Raw genomic sequence first — 19,466 nt, 5'->3', positions numbered from 1 at the left:
GGACCAGAATATCACTATCAGTGAATCCCTTCCTAACAGTGAATCTTACATGGAAAACTATGAGATCACAATTGACATTTCAGCACTGACTATAGAAATACTGAGGGAGAGGAGCTGCAGAGTTCAGGGAGGCCACACAGCTGCTGATGTTGAGATTGAACTGTTGACCTTTCAGTAATGAGTGCTCCTCTCCCCCCACCAGGCCACACTAATACCCCAACCTCTCATCTAATATTCTTCCCCTGAAGGTTTCTTACATTACACATTGAAGGACAAGGTACTTGAAGAATGTACTGTAGCTCATGCCAAACACAGCAAGGTTACTCCTCAAGGACAAATCTTACCCTTATGGATAAAAAGATACCTTATATGGGGGTAGCTTCTCCAATCTTTGGAGCAGTTATATTTTTTATTCACATTTTATTCAATATAAAAAAAGTAGCAATTTAAAAGCCCCAAAAACATCCCTTAAATGTGAATTGCTAGCACGTGTAGCATGTCCCAACACCAACACTTGCATCGGGAGGTAAGTAGTGTCTGTATTACTGTCTCTGGTTTTCTGATAACTGTACCGGACAGAGCAGATAAAGGGTGGTGATGGCCTGGTGGTCTTGTGCTATGGTTTCCAAATACAAGATGAAAGGTTCCAAAACAGATGGTTGAGAGTTCAACACCAGGGCTGCCACCATTGTGCCCCTGAGCAAGGTACTTAACCCTGAGCTGCTCCGGGGAGACTGTCCCTGTAGTTAGTTCACTGTGAGTCGCTCTGGATAAGAGCGTCTGCTAAATGACCTGGAATGTAAAAGGACCTGTAATAACTGCTTACAGAAATAATCTCATCTCACACACTCGTCTCTTAATGCTTCAGTTTGTGAGCTCCTTTCCAACAACTCACGGACACAGGGAAAAAATGTTTTGCATTCAGAACGCAAGTTAAAGAACAGAATAAAAGAAAAAACATCAAGAGAGTATTTGAATATAAGAAAGTGTTATCTGGACTTTTTCTATGACATCTTTACTCTGTATGATTATTAAATGTTCAAAAAAGAAAGAATAAAGCAGCACTGGGTGTTTAATTCTGATGAACTGACTTTTTCTGATGGTTTAAGTTGAGAATGTTTGGTCTGTATCCATAATTTAAAATACTGTATAATTATGTCTCAATTGCAGTTATCCCGCTCTGTAATGTCATATAGTGTTGAGATATTAAAACAAAATGCTTGATGCTGGATGAAAGAGTCGCCGACACGAAAACACATCCGATATTTTACCCATAATGCAACCAGTCAGTGGGGTCACTCTCCCCTCCACAGAAGAAACTGAGTCTCGTCATCAACCACCAGAAATCACACAGCAGGAGATGAGATGATTATTTTCCAGCACCGCTCGATTAAGACGAACACCGCAGTGTTTCCTCTGATTGCCCCGGGTCACTCTCTTTCTGAGACACTGAAGGGGCTCTAATCATAAAGCACAAATATGAGCCAGTGGAAATGTTACATACAGACAGCTTTCTTTTCTTTCGCACCGGTGACAGTAATCTGTCGACTGGATGGTCATCCTGCTGTGAGACAGATAGAGAAATAGACTAAAGTTACCGCTGCCGGGCACCCGCTGATGCTGAGGTTAGATATAAGCCTCCCCAACCTCAAATCTCTCTACGTGGGAGGCCCCCAGGCACCCCCCCCCCCCCTCGCCACATCCTGTACGTTTCTGTGTGCACATGTGTGTTTGTGCATTCCCTCAAGGTCTGTGTGTGATAAGCCGTAGCCTGGAGGCTCTCACCTCAGTCCTTATCTCCCTGACAGACGGTACCCCTGAGTGGCCGCGGCCCCAACATTCACACTGAGCGGGCAACAACCAAGCTTTTTCTCTGATTCATGGAGATTTTTTATTTATTTAGGTAGAGATAGAGCCGCTTACCAATTTCTTGTTTCTAATTTTCGGGGGATAAACTTCATTGGGAAGTCACTTGGCTGTGGAAATAAAACTCATCTGGATAAAATCATTCCTAGTGTTTCTGCCAATATTTGGATTCACCCGAGCTGTCTGACGAGCACAACTGATAAGAGATGTGTAATTATGCAGACTGAAATCACAATGAAATTAAAAAGGATTTCCACACCATTGAAATTCTATTTGCTATTATTAAAAGTATTACACATTCAACACAACACCTTTCTTACATTTTTCTATTTAAAATCTCCTCAACCACTCCTATTATGTAAAATCTAAAACGACTATGATTGTGACAACATAAAAACAATGGTTCCTCTCACACCCTGACTGTATGCTGCTGGATCCAATTTACATTTCTCAAGAATTGGTCACAGCTCAAGAGCTTTTACACTTAACCATCTCTCCCTGTGTGGTTTCTTTTAGCACAAAATCCAACACAAGTGAAATGGGATTTCCCAGTGATCATTTTAAGGCGCATCTTATATGGAGCAACACGTTTGTTAATAACCACACACAGTCACAGCATGCTGTGTTGTAGTGCAGCTCTGACAACACTGTTTAAGCAGCTTCGCAGGAACCAGCCACCCTTGAAAGACAAGCAGCTTTGATGAATCACATCTGTGAATGTGTGTGAGCAGACAGGCGAACCCAACACAGGTAGTGATAATAATAATAATAATAATAATAATAATAATAATAATAATAATAATAATAATAATAATAATAATAAGGTAAAAAAGCAACAACAAGGCTTCCAAAATTATTTGAATGAACAAATATTACACGGCTAATGGATCATGTGATGATTCCCACACACAAAATAAAACAAACAGCATTTTATTCCATTTAGTAACTTTTGGGATTTTTCAGTTTTTTACATTTTTGTTAATAAACAGAGTTTTTTTGGTTAGACGCTGTGTTGTATTTTTGGCAGTGTTATGGTATTAATATCCAACCCCATCAAAGTGAGCCAAGAATAAAGCAGAACAAACGTCAACACCTCCCACATCTTTGAGGTCTTTGAGCAGAGTAAAACTGAGACAAGTACATTTCTATCAAGCATGTAACACAATGTCTGCTTGCTACAATGTACGTAAGCAATAACACATCGCAAGGCGTCTTGATATATAAAAATAACGTGCAAGAGGGATCCGAGGAACGCGGGAGGCGGAGGAAACGCCATGCAATCAAGGTTCAAACGTTTTAAATGTCACATGCTCATTGAATATGTGCATTAAAATGCAGAATGGCTCTACTGAACAGCATAGTAATACAGAATAACAAATACTAAAATGACTGGGTTGGAAACTGACACCGTTTGGTTGAATATAGCATCTATCTGTGTGAGACAGGAGCTCACCTTCCTGTTGACTTCTTGAATACCTCTTTGGAATCACCTTTTTGTTTGCTTATTTAAAAACAGTTAAACTCATAGTTAAATGATAGTATATAATCATAGTTGGGTACATTTCACGTCCATGTTATTGGATGACAGCATCATGTATGAGGTCACATTACCTTAAGGCACATGTGGCCAGCCAATCAGAAACAAGCATTAAATTAGTTTTCCTGTAATTTCTCCAATCAAAATTTTGCGTAATGTATTGATTTATATTTGACCATTATTCAGGATATATTATACTGTTACAACTCTTCCACTATGGCTCCACCCCGTGTGTGAGGCAGTGTGTGTGTTTCATTAAGCCTGCACAGAGGTTGGCCCAGGGTTTATGTCCGAGAGTCAGTGCCAGCGGTTTCCCCCCAATGACTAGATCATCTGATTATTTTATGCACAGAGCTGCATGGTCCAATTTGTCCGTGAGTGCATGTGTGAGTGCGTGTGTGTGTGTGTGTGTGTGTGTGTGTGTGTGTGTGTGTTTCTGCTTAGTGAGTATGTGCTTTTCCGGTGGACAGCTATCTCGTTCGCCGCAGGCAATCCAGGAAATGCTTCTCCAGTGGTCCCCTCAGATGTGACTGTGTGTGCGTGTGCGTGTGTGTGTGCGTGTGTTTGTATTTGATCGGCAACAACAGCCCCCAGCCCAGTGCCAGCTGGACTCCCCATGAAAGGACTGGATGTATGGGGGGGAGGACAGAGTGATGGGCAGAGGGGTGGAGGACAGAGGGGGTCACAGCCTCCTGCCAATTCACTCTTTCAAAACTGGACCTGAAGTCATGAGAGTTTTTAAAGGACTTTCCTCCTGCTGTTACCTCTCTGTGCCTCTCTGTTACCTCTGTGCCTCTCTGTTATCTCTGTGCCTCTCTGTTAACTCTCTGTGCCTCTCCTTCACTCTCAGCTTTATTCACTCTCTCCAACCACCTTTATCTTGGTTTTCAGCCTCTTTTTTTTCATCTCTCTGTCTTTTATTCTACTGCCTACCCCGCCTCATACCCCCTCCAATCCTCCACTGCAATAGTTTTTCCTGCCAACATCCCCCCCCCCCCTCTCTCTCTCTCTCTCTCTCTCTCTCTCCCTCCCGCCCCCGCGCGCACACTCGTCCTCCCTCTCTCTCAGTCTCACTCGGCGCGCGCCGCACGCCAAGCGTTCGTCTCCCCCTCCTTCGAGCTGCTCGAGAGCCTCCTCTCTCCGTTCGCGTCCTCTCTAACGCTCTTCTCTCGCACTGCCTTCGCGCATGACTTCGCTTCGCCACTCACTTTCTCACGCGCCGCTCTCACTCTCCTCTCTCGCATTATCTCTCCCCTCTCTCTCTCTCTCTCTCATTTCGTCTCTCCCTCTCTCTCTCACTCACTTCGTCTCTCCCTCTCTCTCTCACTCACTTCGTCTCTCCTCTCTCTCACTTCATCTCTCCCTCTCTCTCTCTCTCTCACTTCCTCTCTCTCTCTCTCTTTCCCTCCCTCTCTCTCTCTCTCTCTCTCTCACACTTCGTCTCTCCCTCTCTCTCTCTCTCTCACTTCGTCTCTCCCTCTCTCCCTCTCTCTCACTTCGTCTCTCTCTCTCTCTCCCTCTCACTTCCTCTCTCTCTCTCTCCAAGCAAGCCATGCATAGCTGGCATCCTCATTTGAATGGATGGGAGTTGAGGGTGTGTGTGGGTGTGTGTGTGTGTGTGTGTGTAGGTTCCATTCATACTCCAGGTGGTTACAGTGGTGTTACGTTGTTACGTTTCACTCTTCAAAACACACCTTCATTTTGTTATCTTCTTCTTCCAACCAGCTACAGGTGCCACCAACTGAACCGGAGTGTGGAACGAAACTGGAGCATACGTTGAAGTACAAATTGGCCTTTAGGAGGGTGCTGTACACATTTCAATCTCGTTAGCAAAACATCTGTAGCTGTCTTACAGTAGCGTTTACTCCTGAGAGCTCAGGATGCATGAGATGGACTGTGTGTGTAGATGGAACTTTGGGAAACACACTCACACACTCTTCTTTATCCCTCTTCTACCATCCTCTCCTCCTCCTCTTTCTTCATCTCCACTTCAGTCTCTTCTTCCTCCTACCTCACCTCTCTTCCCCCCCTTTGCAACCCCACATCTCTTCCTCCTTTAAGTCGCGGCCCCAGTGGAGGCAGAGGGGAAATCATGACACGTGACGGCTGCTTGACGGCAGCAGAAAAGCCAGACCTCACTGTGCTTTCATCTACCATTTAACAGAACAGAGAGGAGCTCTTAACAGTTCTCAGCAGGGAAATTAGCAGGGTGTACTGGGTTCGTGTACACAAAGTGCCGGGGTATTAACCGCTACATTATTGAGAGACAGGCCTTTCACGCCTGACAGTTTAGATCGCACACTGAGAGCTGGATTCTATCACTACAGTTAGTGGCAAGTGGTTTACTCCTGAGGGTTTTCTTCAGGGAAACACAGATGTTAAAGGAACAAAAGCCGGATCACACTGATCCAAAGACATTGTATGCTTTTAGGTTTTACTCAAGGCAATGTGTTAAGGTACAATGTCCAACCTTTAGAAAACAGATTTCTATGATGTCTTCCATGATGATATCTTGCACTCCAAAATAATAAAACAACTACAGTCACAACAAACTCATCTCAAATTCTCTGTAGAGAACGGTTGGGCTGCGCCACGGCATACGGAGCCTTGATTATATGCGTTTCGACTGCAAGATAACAGATTCCATCTTATCAGTGTGTTTGGTAGAAAGGTCAGCTGGGGCCAACCCGTAATGGTCTTCTTACACAGCCAACGCTGTGTCTTGTGCTGAACTAATTGGCTCAATACATGCACGGTACTGCATGACGGAGCAAGCACCATTTCAAAATGTCTTCCTGTGTTTAGTTCTATGTTACGTCTCAGTACAAGGAGTTTTCTACTGTTGAAACACTGGGAGGCTGTTATTGTGAAGAGGTCATCCCTTTGTTCCCAGTGTCCCATGTTCATGATACAAACTAACGTTGTAAGAGAATGGTAAGGGGTATCGTTACACTTCAAATGAAGGGAGAGGGACATTTCAAATGCAGTTTGGAATGGTACAAATCTGTTCACACACTATGAAGATAACAATGTCAGCAGAAAACAAAACGGCCATGCCCGCAAATTTGAGGCCGCAGGTTTCAGGGAGCATGTGGGTGACTTCCACATATTGATTGAGAGAAAAATACATTGCTGAACACATAAAACCATTTGAAAGGCCTCTCTGGGAACATGATATACTCCCAGTTCATTAAGGTTAGTGGTGCTTTGTTAACTGCTGTAAGTACAAAAAGAAAAAAGAAAACGGACTACATGACAAGACATAACACTTTCAGTGTGCTAAGTTATAAAAACACTATGAAAACATTCATTTTCTGTTCGGACTTAGACGGTATAAGATACATGAATCATTTGTTCAGTGGGTTCACTGGTTTAACTGCTGGTGTGCGCTTTAATTAGTAACTCACATGTTGCTTGATGTTCAGCCGTTTATATAATAATTTTTTCAGAAAGGTGAATCTAATGTAGCCGCTTTGTGATTCACTACTAAGTGGCAGACCGGCCATCTGGAGTGTTGGGAGTTTTCCTGGTAGTTTGCCTTCAGGTTCGGGCCAATGCAAAATAAAAAGATGCTAAATAGTCACCAGGCTGTGGTTCTGATGGGAGTGAGCTGGTGGCCCAATTCATTTTGAGTGAGACTCTCATTATAGGTGATGATTCCTATCTGCCAACACCACAATTAAGAGTTCATTTAATGTGCGTTTGTGATGCTGATAGGTATTTAAAGGACTAGTGTGGCCATTAAATACCTTATGTGTCTCTATGGTATAGTGGTTGATGTTTTTTATAACATTTGTATCTCTATTTTTATAGAGAATGAACACATAAGCATGTATAATGCCCTGTGTGATGCCTCCGAGCATAGCAATAGTCTAAGGTTGTAGCATTTGTCTGGGCTAAATATCCGAGCCTATGGTGCAGTGGTTAAGGCTTTTGACTAGTGTAGGGGGTTGGAGTTCAAGGCTCAGGTGACACATGAATAAATATTCCTAAAGCTAAATGATAAGCTAGTTTAATTCATTAGTCCGGGGCCATTTTTCATTGCCGGCCTACAAGAATAGTTTGCTTTCCCACCTTGGCACCGACTTCAATTAGACATGCAAATTGTATCAATCAAAAGCCAGGATGTGAAAAGCTGTTATTTTAAAGAATCATATTAGTGCTGACACAACACAATTTGCGTTCAGTGAGGATTGTTTACGATAAATAACAGATGGCAGGTTAGTCATCATCAGGCAGCCATGTACAAACACAGCTCACAGCTGTGATTCACACAATAGCCAAAGTCACTTTTATCAGTCAAGTTGTTTCATTGAGCAACACACCTATGTACTCATGGGAAGTCACTTATGATGAGTAGGACAGCTAAAATGTAAAGCAAAAACAGTATAGAAAAGCTGCCATCTTTGTTTGTTCACTTAGCAACGCGCTCTGTCGGCCCACACCTCGCCAGCTTAGAGTTCTGGCTCACCCTCTGTAAGTAAACGTGTTAAACTGAGAGATTAAGGCACTACGTTACCATATAACCATCCGGTTATTTCACTGCGGTGGAACACACGCAGGCCGTGAAACACCAAGGACACATTGAGCACAGAGGACGGATCACAAAGTCTGGGCTTGATTTCAGGTACTTGGACAGATTGTTTTTGCGAGCGCTCAAAGTATGTTTGTGTACGTTGTGAGTTATGTGTGGAGATTTTACATGTGTAAAGGATTTCAGTGTGTGCGTGTATGTGTGTGTGCTAGAAGGAGAAAGAGTACCCTGCCTGATACTTTGAGTCAGTCACATTGCTATGCTTCCAGCTAGAACAGCAGCAGCTTAGCCACTTCTGAACCTCCCACACATCCCTCCCAACACACTGCCTGGCTACAAAGCATCTTTGTTCTCAAAGGAGACAATTCAAATCTCCAGCTCCAATTTCCCACGGATTTTCTAAATGTAGCTTTCTCTCTATCTTTGGCAAAAGCGTAGAAGGTTTTTTGTTTGTTTTGATGTAACCTCAGCATGGTGATTAGTCCAACTAATTCCTCAGAAAAAGAGTTATAGAAGGAGGAAGGAGAGCGGTTTGACCGGTCATACAGACAGTGTGGAGTACAACACTGGGGGAACACACACAGTGATAAAGGAAGGTTTCGAGGCCTGCCTGCTGATGTGCAGTGAGGCATTACAGCATGCGGACACGTTCCTGGGTTTGTGAGTGCAGGTGTGTGTGTGTGTGTGTGTGTGTGTGTGTGTGTGTGTGTGTCGGATCAATGTGTGAAAGCAGCAGAGGGAAAGAGAAAACCCCGACCGAACACCGTGGCAACAGAAGCCAAATCACCGGACTAGCAAACGTCAAAAGTCAAGACCCAGCAGAAAGATCAAGAGTGCATGCAGAGACAACAGGCATACTCCTGCCACATATAAGGAGAGATTTGAAGGTAAAAGAGGAGAGAAAACATAAAAAGGAGAAAGATAGAGCACTTGTGCTTAGAAGGCGTTAGTTGTAATGCAAAATAAATAGTGGATGGAAAGGTAAACGAAAAAAAAAAAAGAAGAAAGAAAGAAGAGAAAGAAAAATAAACCTGGGCAAACTGGCTCACACCAACTTGAATCCATTGAAAGAATTTAGTCACCTTCCAACAATTCCAACACCATTGCGTCCACCGCAGGGCCAGAACGCTGCACCGAGGGCCGACTCTCAGACTCATAAACCACCATTCACATTTCATTTACGTTCAGCAGAGCTACAGTTTCCCGCTCGCAGCGTGGCCATATAGATCGCAGTTTCAAGTGGTTTTCGATCTGAAGTTACAAACATTTCGAGTTGGCCCTTGTCCTGCAATTTGGCCCTGCTGTGGGGAAAGGGGTCAATCAAAAGCCTCTGCCACGCTTTGCTGAAAGCCGGCTAGCAAGGAGAAAGAGAGGAATAAAAATCCAATGTGAAGATTGAGAGAGACAAGCATCCCTGCAGCTCTCAGATCAGCCCTGATCCCAGCATGTGTGTGTGTGTGTGTGTGTGTGTGTGTGTGTGCGTGTGCGTGTGTGTATGTCTGAGGAGGGATGTAGCCTGTATGTGCAACAAATGTCTATCATGATGTGTGACCGCACATGTTAGGTACACCTGTGAAAACAATTAGGTATGGAGAAGCATCAGCTAACCAGTGTGTGTGTGTGTGTGTGTGTGTGTGTGTGTGTGTGTGTGTGTGTGTGTGTGTGTGTGTGCATGTGTGTGCAGGCTGTGATCGCATGCTGTTTGAGAAAATTGTCCCATTGTGTTTGATGGGATGTTGTGTCACCTGTGTGTGTTCATCATATTTGCAGGTTACAGTACATGCACATGTTGTGTGCATGTGTACACACTTCCACACATGTACAGCATGTGTGTATGTGTGTGTGTGTGTGTGTGTGTGTGTGTGTGTGTGTGTGTGTGTGTGTGTGTGTGTGGTTTGATGGACTCACCGATGACGATGGTGGTGATCTGGTGACTGCTGGCCCCGTGCTTGTTCTTGACCTCGCAGATGAAAGTGGTGTTGACGGCGTCGTCCACTTTCCTTACCGTCAACTTGTTGCCGCTCACCACCACTGTGTCTGGCAGAGCACCAGACGCCCTGGAGAGATGGAAGCAGGATGAAGAAGGAAGGGAAGAGAGAGAGAAAGAGGGATGTATTGAAGGAATAAAGGAGGAGTGAGGTGGTGAAGAGGACAGATGGAGGGAGTGAAAGAAAAGGACCGGAGAAATGATGGATATCAGAAGAAAAGATTAGAGAAGACAGAGGGAGGGAAAATAAAAAACGTAAGAAAAAGCAACGAGGGCACCATATGTTTTGAGATATTGGATAAAATAAGATGAAGCAGAAGAATATCAAAAACACAAATCGATGAGAGAGGGGAAGAGGAAAATGAGAAAAAGAAAAAACAGAGAAAGATAGGAAAAGATAGAGATGAAAAACAAGAAAAAAGAGACGGTTTGTGACTTTGATATTCAAAGACAGCATTAATGTGAGCAGTTCTGTGTCCCTGCTCAATATTCATCAACAAAAAACACACACGCACACTTACAAAACCCAGCGCAGCACGCCATCGAGATGAGATGTTAAGAGCTTTTGTGTTGATCAAAAAATGACTAGGAAATTATCGTTAAAGACGCAGGATTGTGGTGCACGCTTCTGTCGTGATTACATCAACAATCAGAAACTCTGTCACTCTCTCTGAGGGAGGTGGAGGGAGAGACGCATCAACATGCACACATGCACAGAGTGGGATTCTTACGCGGTCCAGGTGACGGTGGTGGGCTCAGGGTTGCCATTTGCCATGCAGAGCAGCACAGCGTCTGAACGGCCAACGTACCAGTTGTTGTCGTAGCCCTCTATGGATACAGAGGGGGGGTCTGAAAGAGAGAGCGACGTCATTTTATTACATTCATATAGATGTTTCACATTATGAGGTTTGTTCAGAATCCCCAGAGCCGCCCAACAACACAACGTACTGTGTCCGATATCAGTGTCTTCTTTTGTTAGTGCTGCTTTGGTTACATTTAGCTGCTGCCCCCGTCCAGAGCTGTACATTGCTTAGCTTGTGTGCCATATTCCAGACCATGGACTGTAAGTAATACACTGACTATGGAAAAACACCTCATGCAACAACACTTTAAAAAATCCAGACTATCCCTTCAAATCCTCCTACAAGACTAGAAATGTGTGTACAGTGCATGTGTGTGAGCTCCGTTGTATGCAGAGTAAAAACCTCACTACCTTAGAGAGCTTTTCCCCCCGAATTGATGCACACTTACACCGGGAGGATGAGAAAATCAGTTAGTGTCACTCTCATAAGAGTCTTATTTTACAGTGAAGGCAAACCAAAGCAATGCGTGTAGGAAGTTAAAACAGGCAGAACAGAAGAGCCTAGCTCTCTTTCCAGTCGCAGAGAGAGAGAGAGAGAGAGAGAGAGAGAGAGAGATTGACAAAGAGAGAGAGACAGAGTAAGGAGTGTGAGGAGAGGACAGTGTGTGGGAGGGTAAGTGAGTGGTGTGAGATATGTGTGTGTGTGTGTGTGTGTGTGTGTGTGTGTGTGTGTGTGTGTGTGTGTGTGTGTGTGTGTGTGTGTGTGTGTGTGCGTTCCTCCTAGAGAGTTTTGACCTATAAAAGCTGATCTGAGTTACACAGCAGACAGGAGACATGATCCCTCACACCATCACTAAACTAACACATACACAGTGAGGAGTCACAGTGTGTTAAGTGTGTGTGCTCCGGTAGTTCTATCTTTGTGAGGACCAATGTTTTGAGAGTGAGGACATATTGCAGGTTGTCGCCTCCATTAAGGGTTTCAGGGTTAAAGATAGAATTAAGATAGAGACTAAGCATCAACGCGATGTAATATTGGCATAAAATGTATTATGATATATATTTCCACATCCTATTTCTTTTTAACTAAACTAAGTTGTATCTTGTGGCCATCCACAATGATATGAATCGATTTGAAGAAACATAACTGACCCATATACATGTCAAACATGGCTTTTTTTCTCCCTGCAAATGATAACGAGCAACTTCAGGGAGAAGAAGAATCGGTTTCCATGGCATTCCTGGATGGATTGGGATTTGGGTATATCCCTAGTCCCCACAAGTATATAAGTACAAACATGTTTGTGTAACTCTTTCCTACAGCATACGCACTGACAGCTTGACAGGTGAGATCCCTCAGCCTTTTTTTGTATTAACATTTGTAATATAGTGTATGGATGGTGTGCATACTGTACAAGCGCATATACGCCCCCACACACACAAATGTTTCACACACATAGATGCTAAATCTGATTACATGCACACTGCGATGCACAGAGTGTGTATATGTTGCTTAAGTATATGTTGCCAGTAAAGATAATTTGACAGCTTCATATGCAGGCATGACCCTGTGTATGAGTGTGTGTGTGTGTGTGTGTGTGTGTGTGTGTGTGTGTAGCCAGGGGGCTTGTGTTTGTATAGATGAATTTCTTATGCTTACAGTATTCCTCGTTATTTCTTGCCTCAGCTTGACAGGCAGTTTGATTACATATGTATGTTTGAGCGTGGGTGTGTGTGTGTGTGTGGTCTAAAAATTGCAGATTATAAAAAGAGGCTGAACAAAGACAATCTGTTCCATCTTTGTAGTAAACAGAAGCGAGGTCACACAGTTGAGACAATGCCGTCAGCTTCCCTAAATCTCTGTGAAGCCACGCTGAACCTGTCTCACATTTTAATCCCATGGAAATTAATGGATTACATGAAAGCAATGTGTGCACATTTGTGTACACACATATGCCTCCTTGATTTTCTTTACTCCTGAAAGTAAAAAGATGATTTTATTCAACTGACTTTTACAGAGCTGCTCTTAAAGTTTGGGCTTAGGCGTAACATTGGATGTTATCACAGGGCATCTGTTTTGTTTGTCTTCATACTTTACACAATTACAGAACTCTGGATTCATTTGTCACAATCTGCTCAGAAATTAGCAACAAAGGAGAAACGGTGGCGAACACAAAGACCTTGAAAGATGCTACAATTCATGCAATGCACACCGCCCTGTGCTAATCAGCCAAGGATCAAAATAACAAAAATGGAATGTGGATGGAATGTAATAATGGTAGGCTGACTGCAATGTGTGTATGCCAGGACATTTGTTGTTATTGTATTAGTTGATGGATTGCCTAACCAAGGTCTTTGTGGGTTTAAAACTAGGTTTAAAAGTATTTTAGCCAAGGCACAGGCACAAAAGGTCCCAGCAGCTGATTGCATAATGACCTGCTTCCGCAATCCTCATACTTATACAAACACAGAGACGTCTGTCATTATAGTGTGTGTATGTGTATTCGAGTTTTGATAATCCTGCCCACCTTTGGACTGTGTGAATGTGTTGCTGAGGACCCGCGTGAGTGGAGTGAACTTTTGTTAGCGCAATAATAAAAATCACAAATAGGCCACGTCCACTAACGACCACTATGGGTCGTCTCTGTATGTTTCCCATCACAAAGTAGCGCGCCTGTCCGTGCCATTGCGTTACCGGTAATACAAATGAGGATGTTTGTGTTTGTGCGTTTGTGTAAGTTAAACACGTTGGACGTTTATCAGTACCGTTACGGTAGAGGTGCCCTGAGCAGCCAAAAAGGTGCGTCGCCTTTTAAATGAAAACGTCTCTATGCGTGTCAGCCAGTCTAAACTTCAACTTTCTTCCAAAGCGTTCATCAATCCTGGGATGGACACATTCAATGGGGCTTTGACTTTATTGAGGGAATGAAGTTTTCATGGGAGATTTTGCATTCAGTCTACGTTTGTGATGCGTAGACTGTAGTGTTGCTGCCTTAAACGCGTGCATAAACTCACTTCGAAACCCAAGAAGCAGCGGCCCAAGCACATCTCGAACAGGCACTGCACTATTAAATCAAATGCTAAGTGCACAAATACTAGGAACGAACAGTTATCCTCTATTATCATACCATACCCTTCACTACATTAAAATGCCTATTAGTCTCTCTCCACTGCTTGTTATCATCCTGTTGGACTGTTACATACTCTGATCTTAGATGTTTCAGCAAATAGACCAGATGTTGTTTCTGTTATTTAGACCATTAGAGAAGCGACTCGGAAGTGCATTAGGAGTGTGTGTAGTGCTGCACACCATCATTAAAGTATCACCTCCTCATCATTGCTGCCTCGCAGCTTGGATATAAATGTAGATTGATCATTGTTGTATTTGACAGTCTGTGCAATGTCTATAGATAAGTAGTGAAAGGTCTGGAGGTAACTGCCAAAGGACTAAAGGCTCTGGCAAGGTACCGATCGGTGTCTGAAGTTGTTAGCAGTTGTTTTTTTTGGATCCAGCCAAGTTAATTGTATCCTTAGTTGGACAAACATGGTAGTAAGACAAAATGGCCCTGGGGTGTTAAAGTGTGTTCCTTACATTCCACAGAGAGCTTGACAGAGTGAACCCACGGCCGCTCCTGTGTCCTCTGGTCGACCATGCATGTCACCTCCCTGCCGTTATCTGCCGGCGTGGGAACCAGCCGATACTCGCTGCGTACCGTCACCGTGCCGTCCGGCCCGTCCGTGGTGCTGGTTGAGTGGTTGCCCCCAACCGACGCCAGCCACTTGATAGTGGCAGCCGGTTTGCCGTCCGCCGCCTCACACTGGGCCACCACCACAGACTTGGTCCCGGCCTGCGCGGTCACAACTTTGGCGGAGTTCTTAGGCTTGGCTAAAAGCAGAGAATGAGGGAGACAGGTGGGGAAAAGAGTAAAAGAAAGACACATCAGACATGAGACAGAGGAGGAGAAGAGGGAGGAGGTTCAATCAGTTTGATGTGATGTGCATATACTGTACACGGTGGCATCCTGCTGTGGCTGTAATGAAACCCAGATGAGAGGGGGGCTAAGCCCTCTGGTGTGACCCTAGGCCACTTAACATCACAAAGAAAAAAAGAAAAAGTACAGCTCGATCCTTAAGAATCTTAGAGTATCTAAATGTAAACGTTATAGAGCATTAGAATCTTAAAATCTAGTTAATATACATTTTTATGATTTAATAACAGCTAGTATGCTCTGAGAATAATCCAGAACAAAGCCCATCCCTTGCAAACTGTGTGAAAAAATTTTCAAACTAAAACTTCATAGTAACAAGGACAGCGCATTTTTGACATCAACCAATAGGTTTCGACTGAGCTTCATCATCATAGATTATTTTGCAGGTGGTCCCATAATTGAAGTTACACATCAAACATAGCAACAGTTACGAGGCATTCGCATTACAACAGTGATAGACTAAACATTGCTTTTCCCTCACCCATCACATTAGCTTTGTTAAATCAAAGTGGACTTGTTCTATAAAGTGGCAATGTTCCAAGAAAATGTCCTTCCACTACCAATCAATCTGTAAATGTCAGTGAATTCCATTATTTGGTTATTTCCAAGTGTTGCAATTTACTTTTTTTGTTATACCCACTCTTCACATGTGTCATGTTGTACTGCAGGATGTGAACTTCCCCTGAATACCTTTCTATCTGTTGCAAGTGTACAGAGAATTTACTTATCAGGAAAAAGTCAAGCAATTATTGAAAACACATTTTCTTGCCACGGCATTGCCTGCAGGTTAATTGATTCATTGGAGAAATTGAAGTCATCGCTCTTTGATTTTAAGGGTCTGACACCAAAGTTTGTATTTATGTTCCTTTTTTTTTTTTTAAATGGTTGAAAATATGTTTGCTACATCAAGACTGCAAAAATCTCAAAATGGTTCAAGAAATATACCACCAACCAACAAAACAGACCTAACAATGCTAAGTATGTCATTATACTTTAGCATTATTTCTCCTAACAGTGTTAAATATTTTTGTTTCTTAAAGAAACCCACAAAGTCAGGATCCAAATCAAATAAGGGTTTTAATCAATATTCTTGCAAGAAGGAGCAGAGTTATTATACATACAAAAGATGATCAAACTCACACATACAGGATTGTAATGCTGTCGTGTTGCTCAGAGGAGTGACTGTCCCCTCTGGGATATATATATAGACACAGATCAAAGGAAAAAACTGATTCAGATCAGTTCTTCTTTGGTTTATTGCTTGTTTACAGTAAAGACAGATGTACTGATCAATCAACTGAGGAATGTTCTTTGATCTATAGTTCAGCAGCAGTTCACGACTATGTCCTCTGCTGTAGCTAAACACTCAGTATTTTCCCATCAGTTTTCCATTAACGAAACACTAAAATTACTTTAATGTATCCAGTAGATGTATAATTGTTAAGTCCCTGTCAGTATTCGAAAATGGTAAGATTTTAGGGGCAAAATCTGGGAAATGCTCGCAGACAAATTTTCTGCACCAGTGTTTCACATCAAGTTCAACTTTGGTAAACTTTGAGCGGCGAATTAGTGCCGTTGACCAGGAGCAAGCCACCTGGACAGCTGCAACCTTTAAGAAAACAGAGCGCCACATTGTGGAAAATGGACAAAGGTAATGTGTTGCACCATCCACTTCTATTTAACTTTCTCTGTCTTAGTAAAAGAGGCTCCACAAAAGTGGAATGGTTTGTTGTTGTGAGACAGAAATAAAAGGTACAAATACTTCTTGTGAATAAATTGTATGAAAATGTATTTCTGTCACATCACACCATAAACGGCCGAGTGAAACATTACGAATCTTCACGGAGAGACAATCTGAAAATGTTATCTCCATATTTAAACGACAACGTGGCTCCGGCATCTCTATGACGGCCTTCTTTTCACTTTGGTTCGGAACAACCATGTAGAATTACAAGGTCCATCCATCCATCCATCGTCTACCGCTTATCCGGGGTCGGGTCGCGGGGGCAGCAGCTCCACTAAGGAACCCCAATCTTCCCTTCTCCGGGCCAGATCCTCCGGCTCCAACTGGGGGATCCTGAGGCGTTCCCAGGCCAGTGAGGAGATATAATCTCTCCACCGAGTCCTGGGTCTTCCCTGTGGTCTCCTCCCAGTTGGACGTGCCTGGAACACCTCCCTAGGGTGGCGCCCAGGTGGCTCCTTACTAGATGCCTGAATCACCTCAACTGGCTCCTTTCAACGTAAAGGAGCAGCGGCTCTACTCTCTAACCCATCTCTAAGGGAGACGCCAGCCACCAGTATGAGAAAACTAATTTTGGCTGCTTGTACCTGCGATCTCGTTCTTACGGTCATGACCCAGCCTTCATGACCATAGGTGTGGGTAGGAACGAAGATCGACTGGTAGATCGAGAGCTTTGCCTTCTGGCTCAGCTCTCTTTTCGTCACAACGGTGCAGTAAAGCGAATACAATACCGCCCCCGCTGCTCCGATTCTCCGGCCAATCTCTCGCTCCATCGTCCCCTCACTCGCGAACGAGACCCCGAGGTACTTGAACTCCTTCACTTGGAGTAAGGGCTCATTCCCTACCCGGAGTAGGCAATCCACCGATATTACAACGTGTTGTTAAACCACTTTTTTTAAACAAGACCATGTGAAGGAATTTTGATGTGCCACATTATGGTGTGAGCAGGTGTTTAGCCTACAACATAAAGTGCCAATTACTAGTGATTCTGGGAGGTTAGTGGTTGACATATCACTACCTCATTGGCTTTGTTGCGAGGGTAGTGCATCAGCTTTTTGATAACCTTAATTATCAAAGCTGCATGCGGCTGTGCAGATTTGCATTCATTTTAGCATGTAATGGTAGGTTTTCAGTCTCTTGAGAATCTTATGTAAAAGAGGTAGGTTTAGTAAATAAAATTGGACTTTATTTCCTGATTAAGAATCCCCTTCCTCCTTTATTTTCCCATCATTATTTCTTTATGTCAATGTATTGTCTATGTTTATTTATGGATAGCAGATGATAGTGTCAGCTTTTATCATATATTATTAAATCCAAATCCAGGTGGGATAAAAAAAAAACATAAAAGTCTTACATATTATCTTTTTAGAACCGGAAGATATCACAGGACGGGAGATGAAACAAAAAGCCTGAACAGACATGGAGAGCTGAGACAAAGCGAGACAAGAGAGGTGAGAGTTCAGACAGCACGGGGATAGAAAAGACAAAAGCATAAGAGAGGAGAGGAGGCACAAACAGAGAGGATGGAGGAGTTGAAAGACATAAACAGAGAGAGAGAGACCGATCATGCAGAAAGGAGAAGAGAGTAAATCAGAGTGGCAGAAAGGGGTTTTGGATTGATCTGCGGGCTTAAACAAGTCAGGAGTAACCATCCCTGATGTGTTTCGTGACATTGCATCCAATTGGGCCCACTGCTAGTTCTCACATCAGCCTGAGACATTATGAGTACAGAGTAATTAGAAGGCAAGCAGGAAGCTATGCTAACAGAGCTGAATAAACAGCTCTGTTTATCCCCCCACACCGCCCCTTTGATACCATCAATAGGCTGAATGCCAGAGACTGACAGGGAGACAGGAAAGATGCATTACAGTAATGTTTCCAAACACAGTTAACTGCATGAAGTCTAATTGGAATATTAACCCTACACTAAGAAAGCTTACAAGGTGTAAGTGATTTTCACCACATGCTTTCATTTTACACATTAAAATTGCATTTTGTTGAGTGCTTAGCTAAGGATTGTGGTTTTTAACAAACAGACGCATTGCATGTATAAACTTTTCCAAACTCCCCCTCACATTTGCTTGCCTTCTCTCCGAGAGACATTTGCTGTGAAACACTGTCCCAGTAGCTGCAAGGGATTCTCAGGACCCTTCAGCAAGGCAGATGCTTGGCCTGACTTGAACCTGAGACTGTCTTTCTTTTTGACTTGGCAAGCAGTTACAGATCAAAGCCTGTGACTGGAACATTGCCAGTTTGAATCATAAACAAGTTGGGCATATCTGCCAAGCGTGAAGATTTGTAACTGAGTGTGAAGTCGGCTGTTGCTGAATTAAGGTGGCATTCACACAGGACAGCTGACATCTGTCATACTCCCAGAGTTTGTGTTGAAACCATCCTGACACCCAGAAAGCTAATTAGTGAAGCTCAGTACTAACAAACATTATTACTTACACTTGGCCCACATTCTGCCATGCAATAACAGTGATGAAGCCATTGCAATCTGGCTGCAAGGACACCAACTTAACCTTGATATTGTGCAGAGCTGTGCCAGACCACAGCCACACTCTAGCCTTTTGAACACCCAGATCTAAACTAGATTACAAGTGGTCTGTTGCACTTGGCTAAGTATGCAAATGGTGCACATATCTTACAAGTCGCTGGTTAGAGATGAGCCATTTGTGGAGCAAAACCCCCTCAACATTGCCATAACTGACCCATTTATTTCCATAAATCAACCAAAGTTGACCCAGAATCATCTCCTATCTGGGTTGTGTCGCAGTGTGTGGCTCTTGAAACAGTCTAAAGCAATCTGTACACATTTTACAGGCTGATGAAGTCCATTTTTATTATAACTGTTTTGGCAGCAAGGTTGCTCCAGAATCTCAAGCACTTATATATGGCTTGCCACAGAGTTCTGTAACATTAATGTGTCCCAGAGGATAAGTCCACTGACTTTGGTGATCACCTGACTTTTCCTCTATTGGATGGATTACCATAAACGTTGGTAATA

General features: G+C 43.3%; 1 protein-coding gene across 4 annotated transcripts in view; it reads right to left on the bottom strand.

The window, feature by feature from the left end:
• pvrl2l (PVR cell adhesion molecule related 2 like) overlaps positions 1-19,466 on the bottom strand; it is a 256,021-nt gene that overhangs the window by 117,319 nt on the left and 119,236 nt on the right. For all 4 annotated transcript variants that reach the window (XM_029443095.1, XM_029443096.1, XM_029443097.1 and 1 more), the window contains exons 4-6: positions 14,319-14,612; positions 10,656-10,773; positions 9,846-9,994 (exon numbers count right to left, since the gene is read on the bottom strand). In XM_029443095.1, the coding sequence (XP_029298955.1) occupies positions 9,846-9,994; positions 10,656-10,773; positions 14,319-14,612 (561 nt within the window). The remainder of the gene's footprint in view (positions 1-9,845; positions 9,995-10,655; positions 10,774-14,318; positions 14,613-19,466) is intronic.

The sequence above is a fragment of the Cottoperca gobio genome, chromosome 11, assembly GCF_900634415.1.
Source record: "Cottoperca gobio chromosome 11, fCotGob3.1, whole genome shotgun sequence".
NCBI classification, from domain to species: Eukaryota; Metazoa; Chordata; class Actinopteri; order Perciformes; family Bovichtidae; genus Cottoperca; species Cottoperca gobio.
This window is presented reverse-complemented; position numbering and strand designations above follow the sequence as displayed.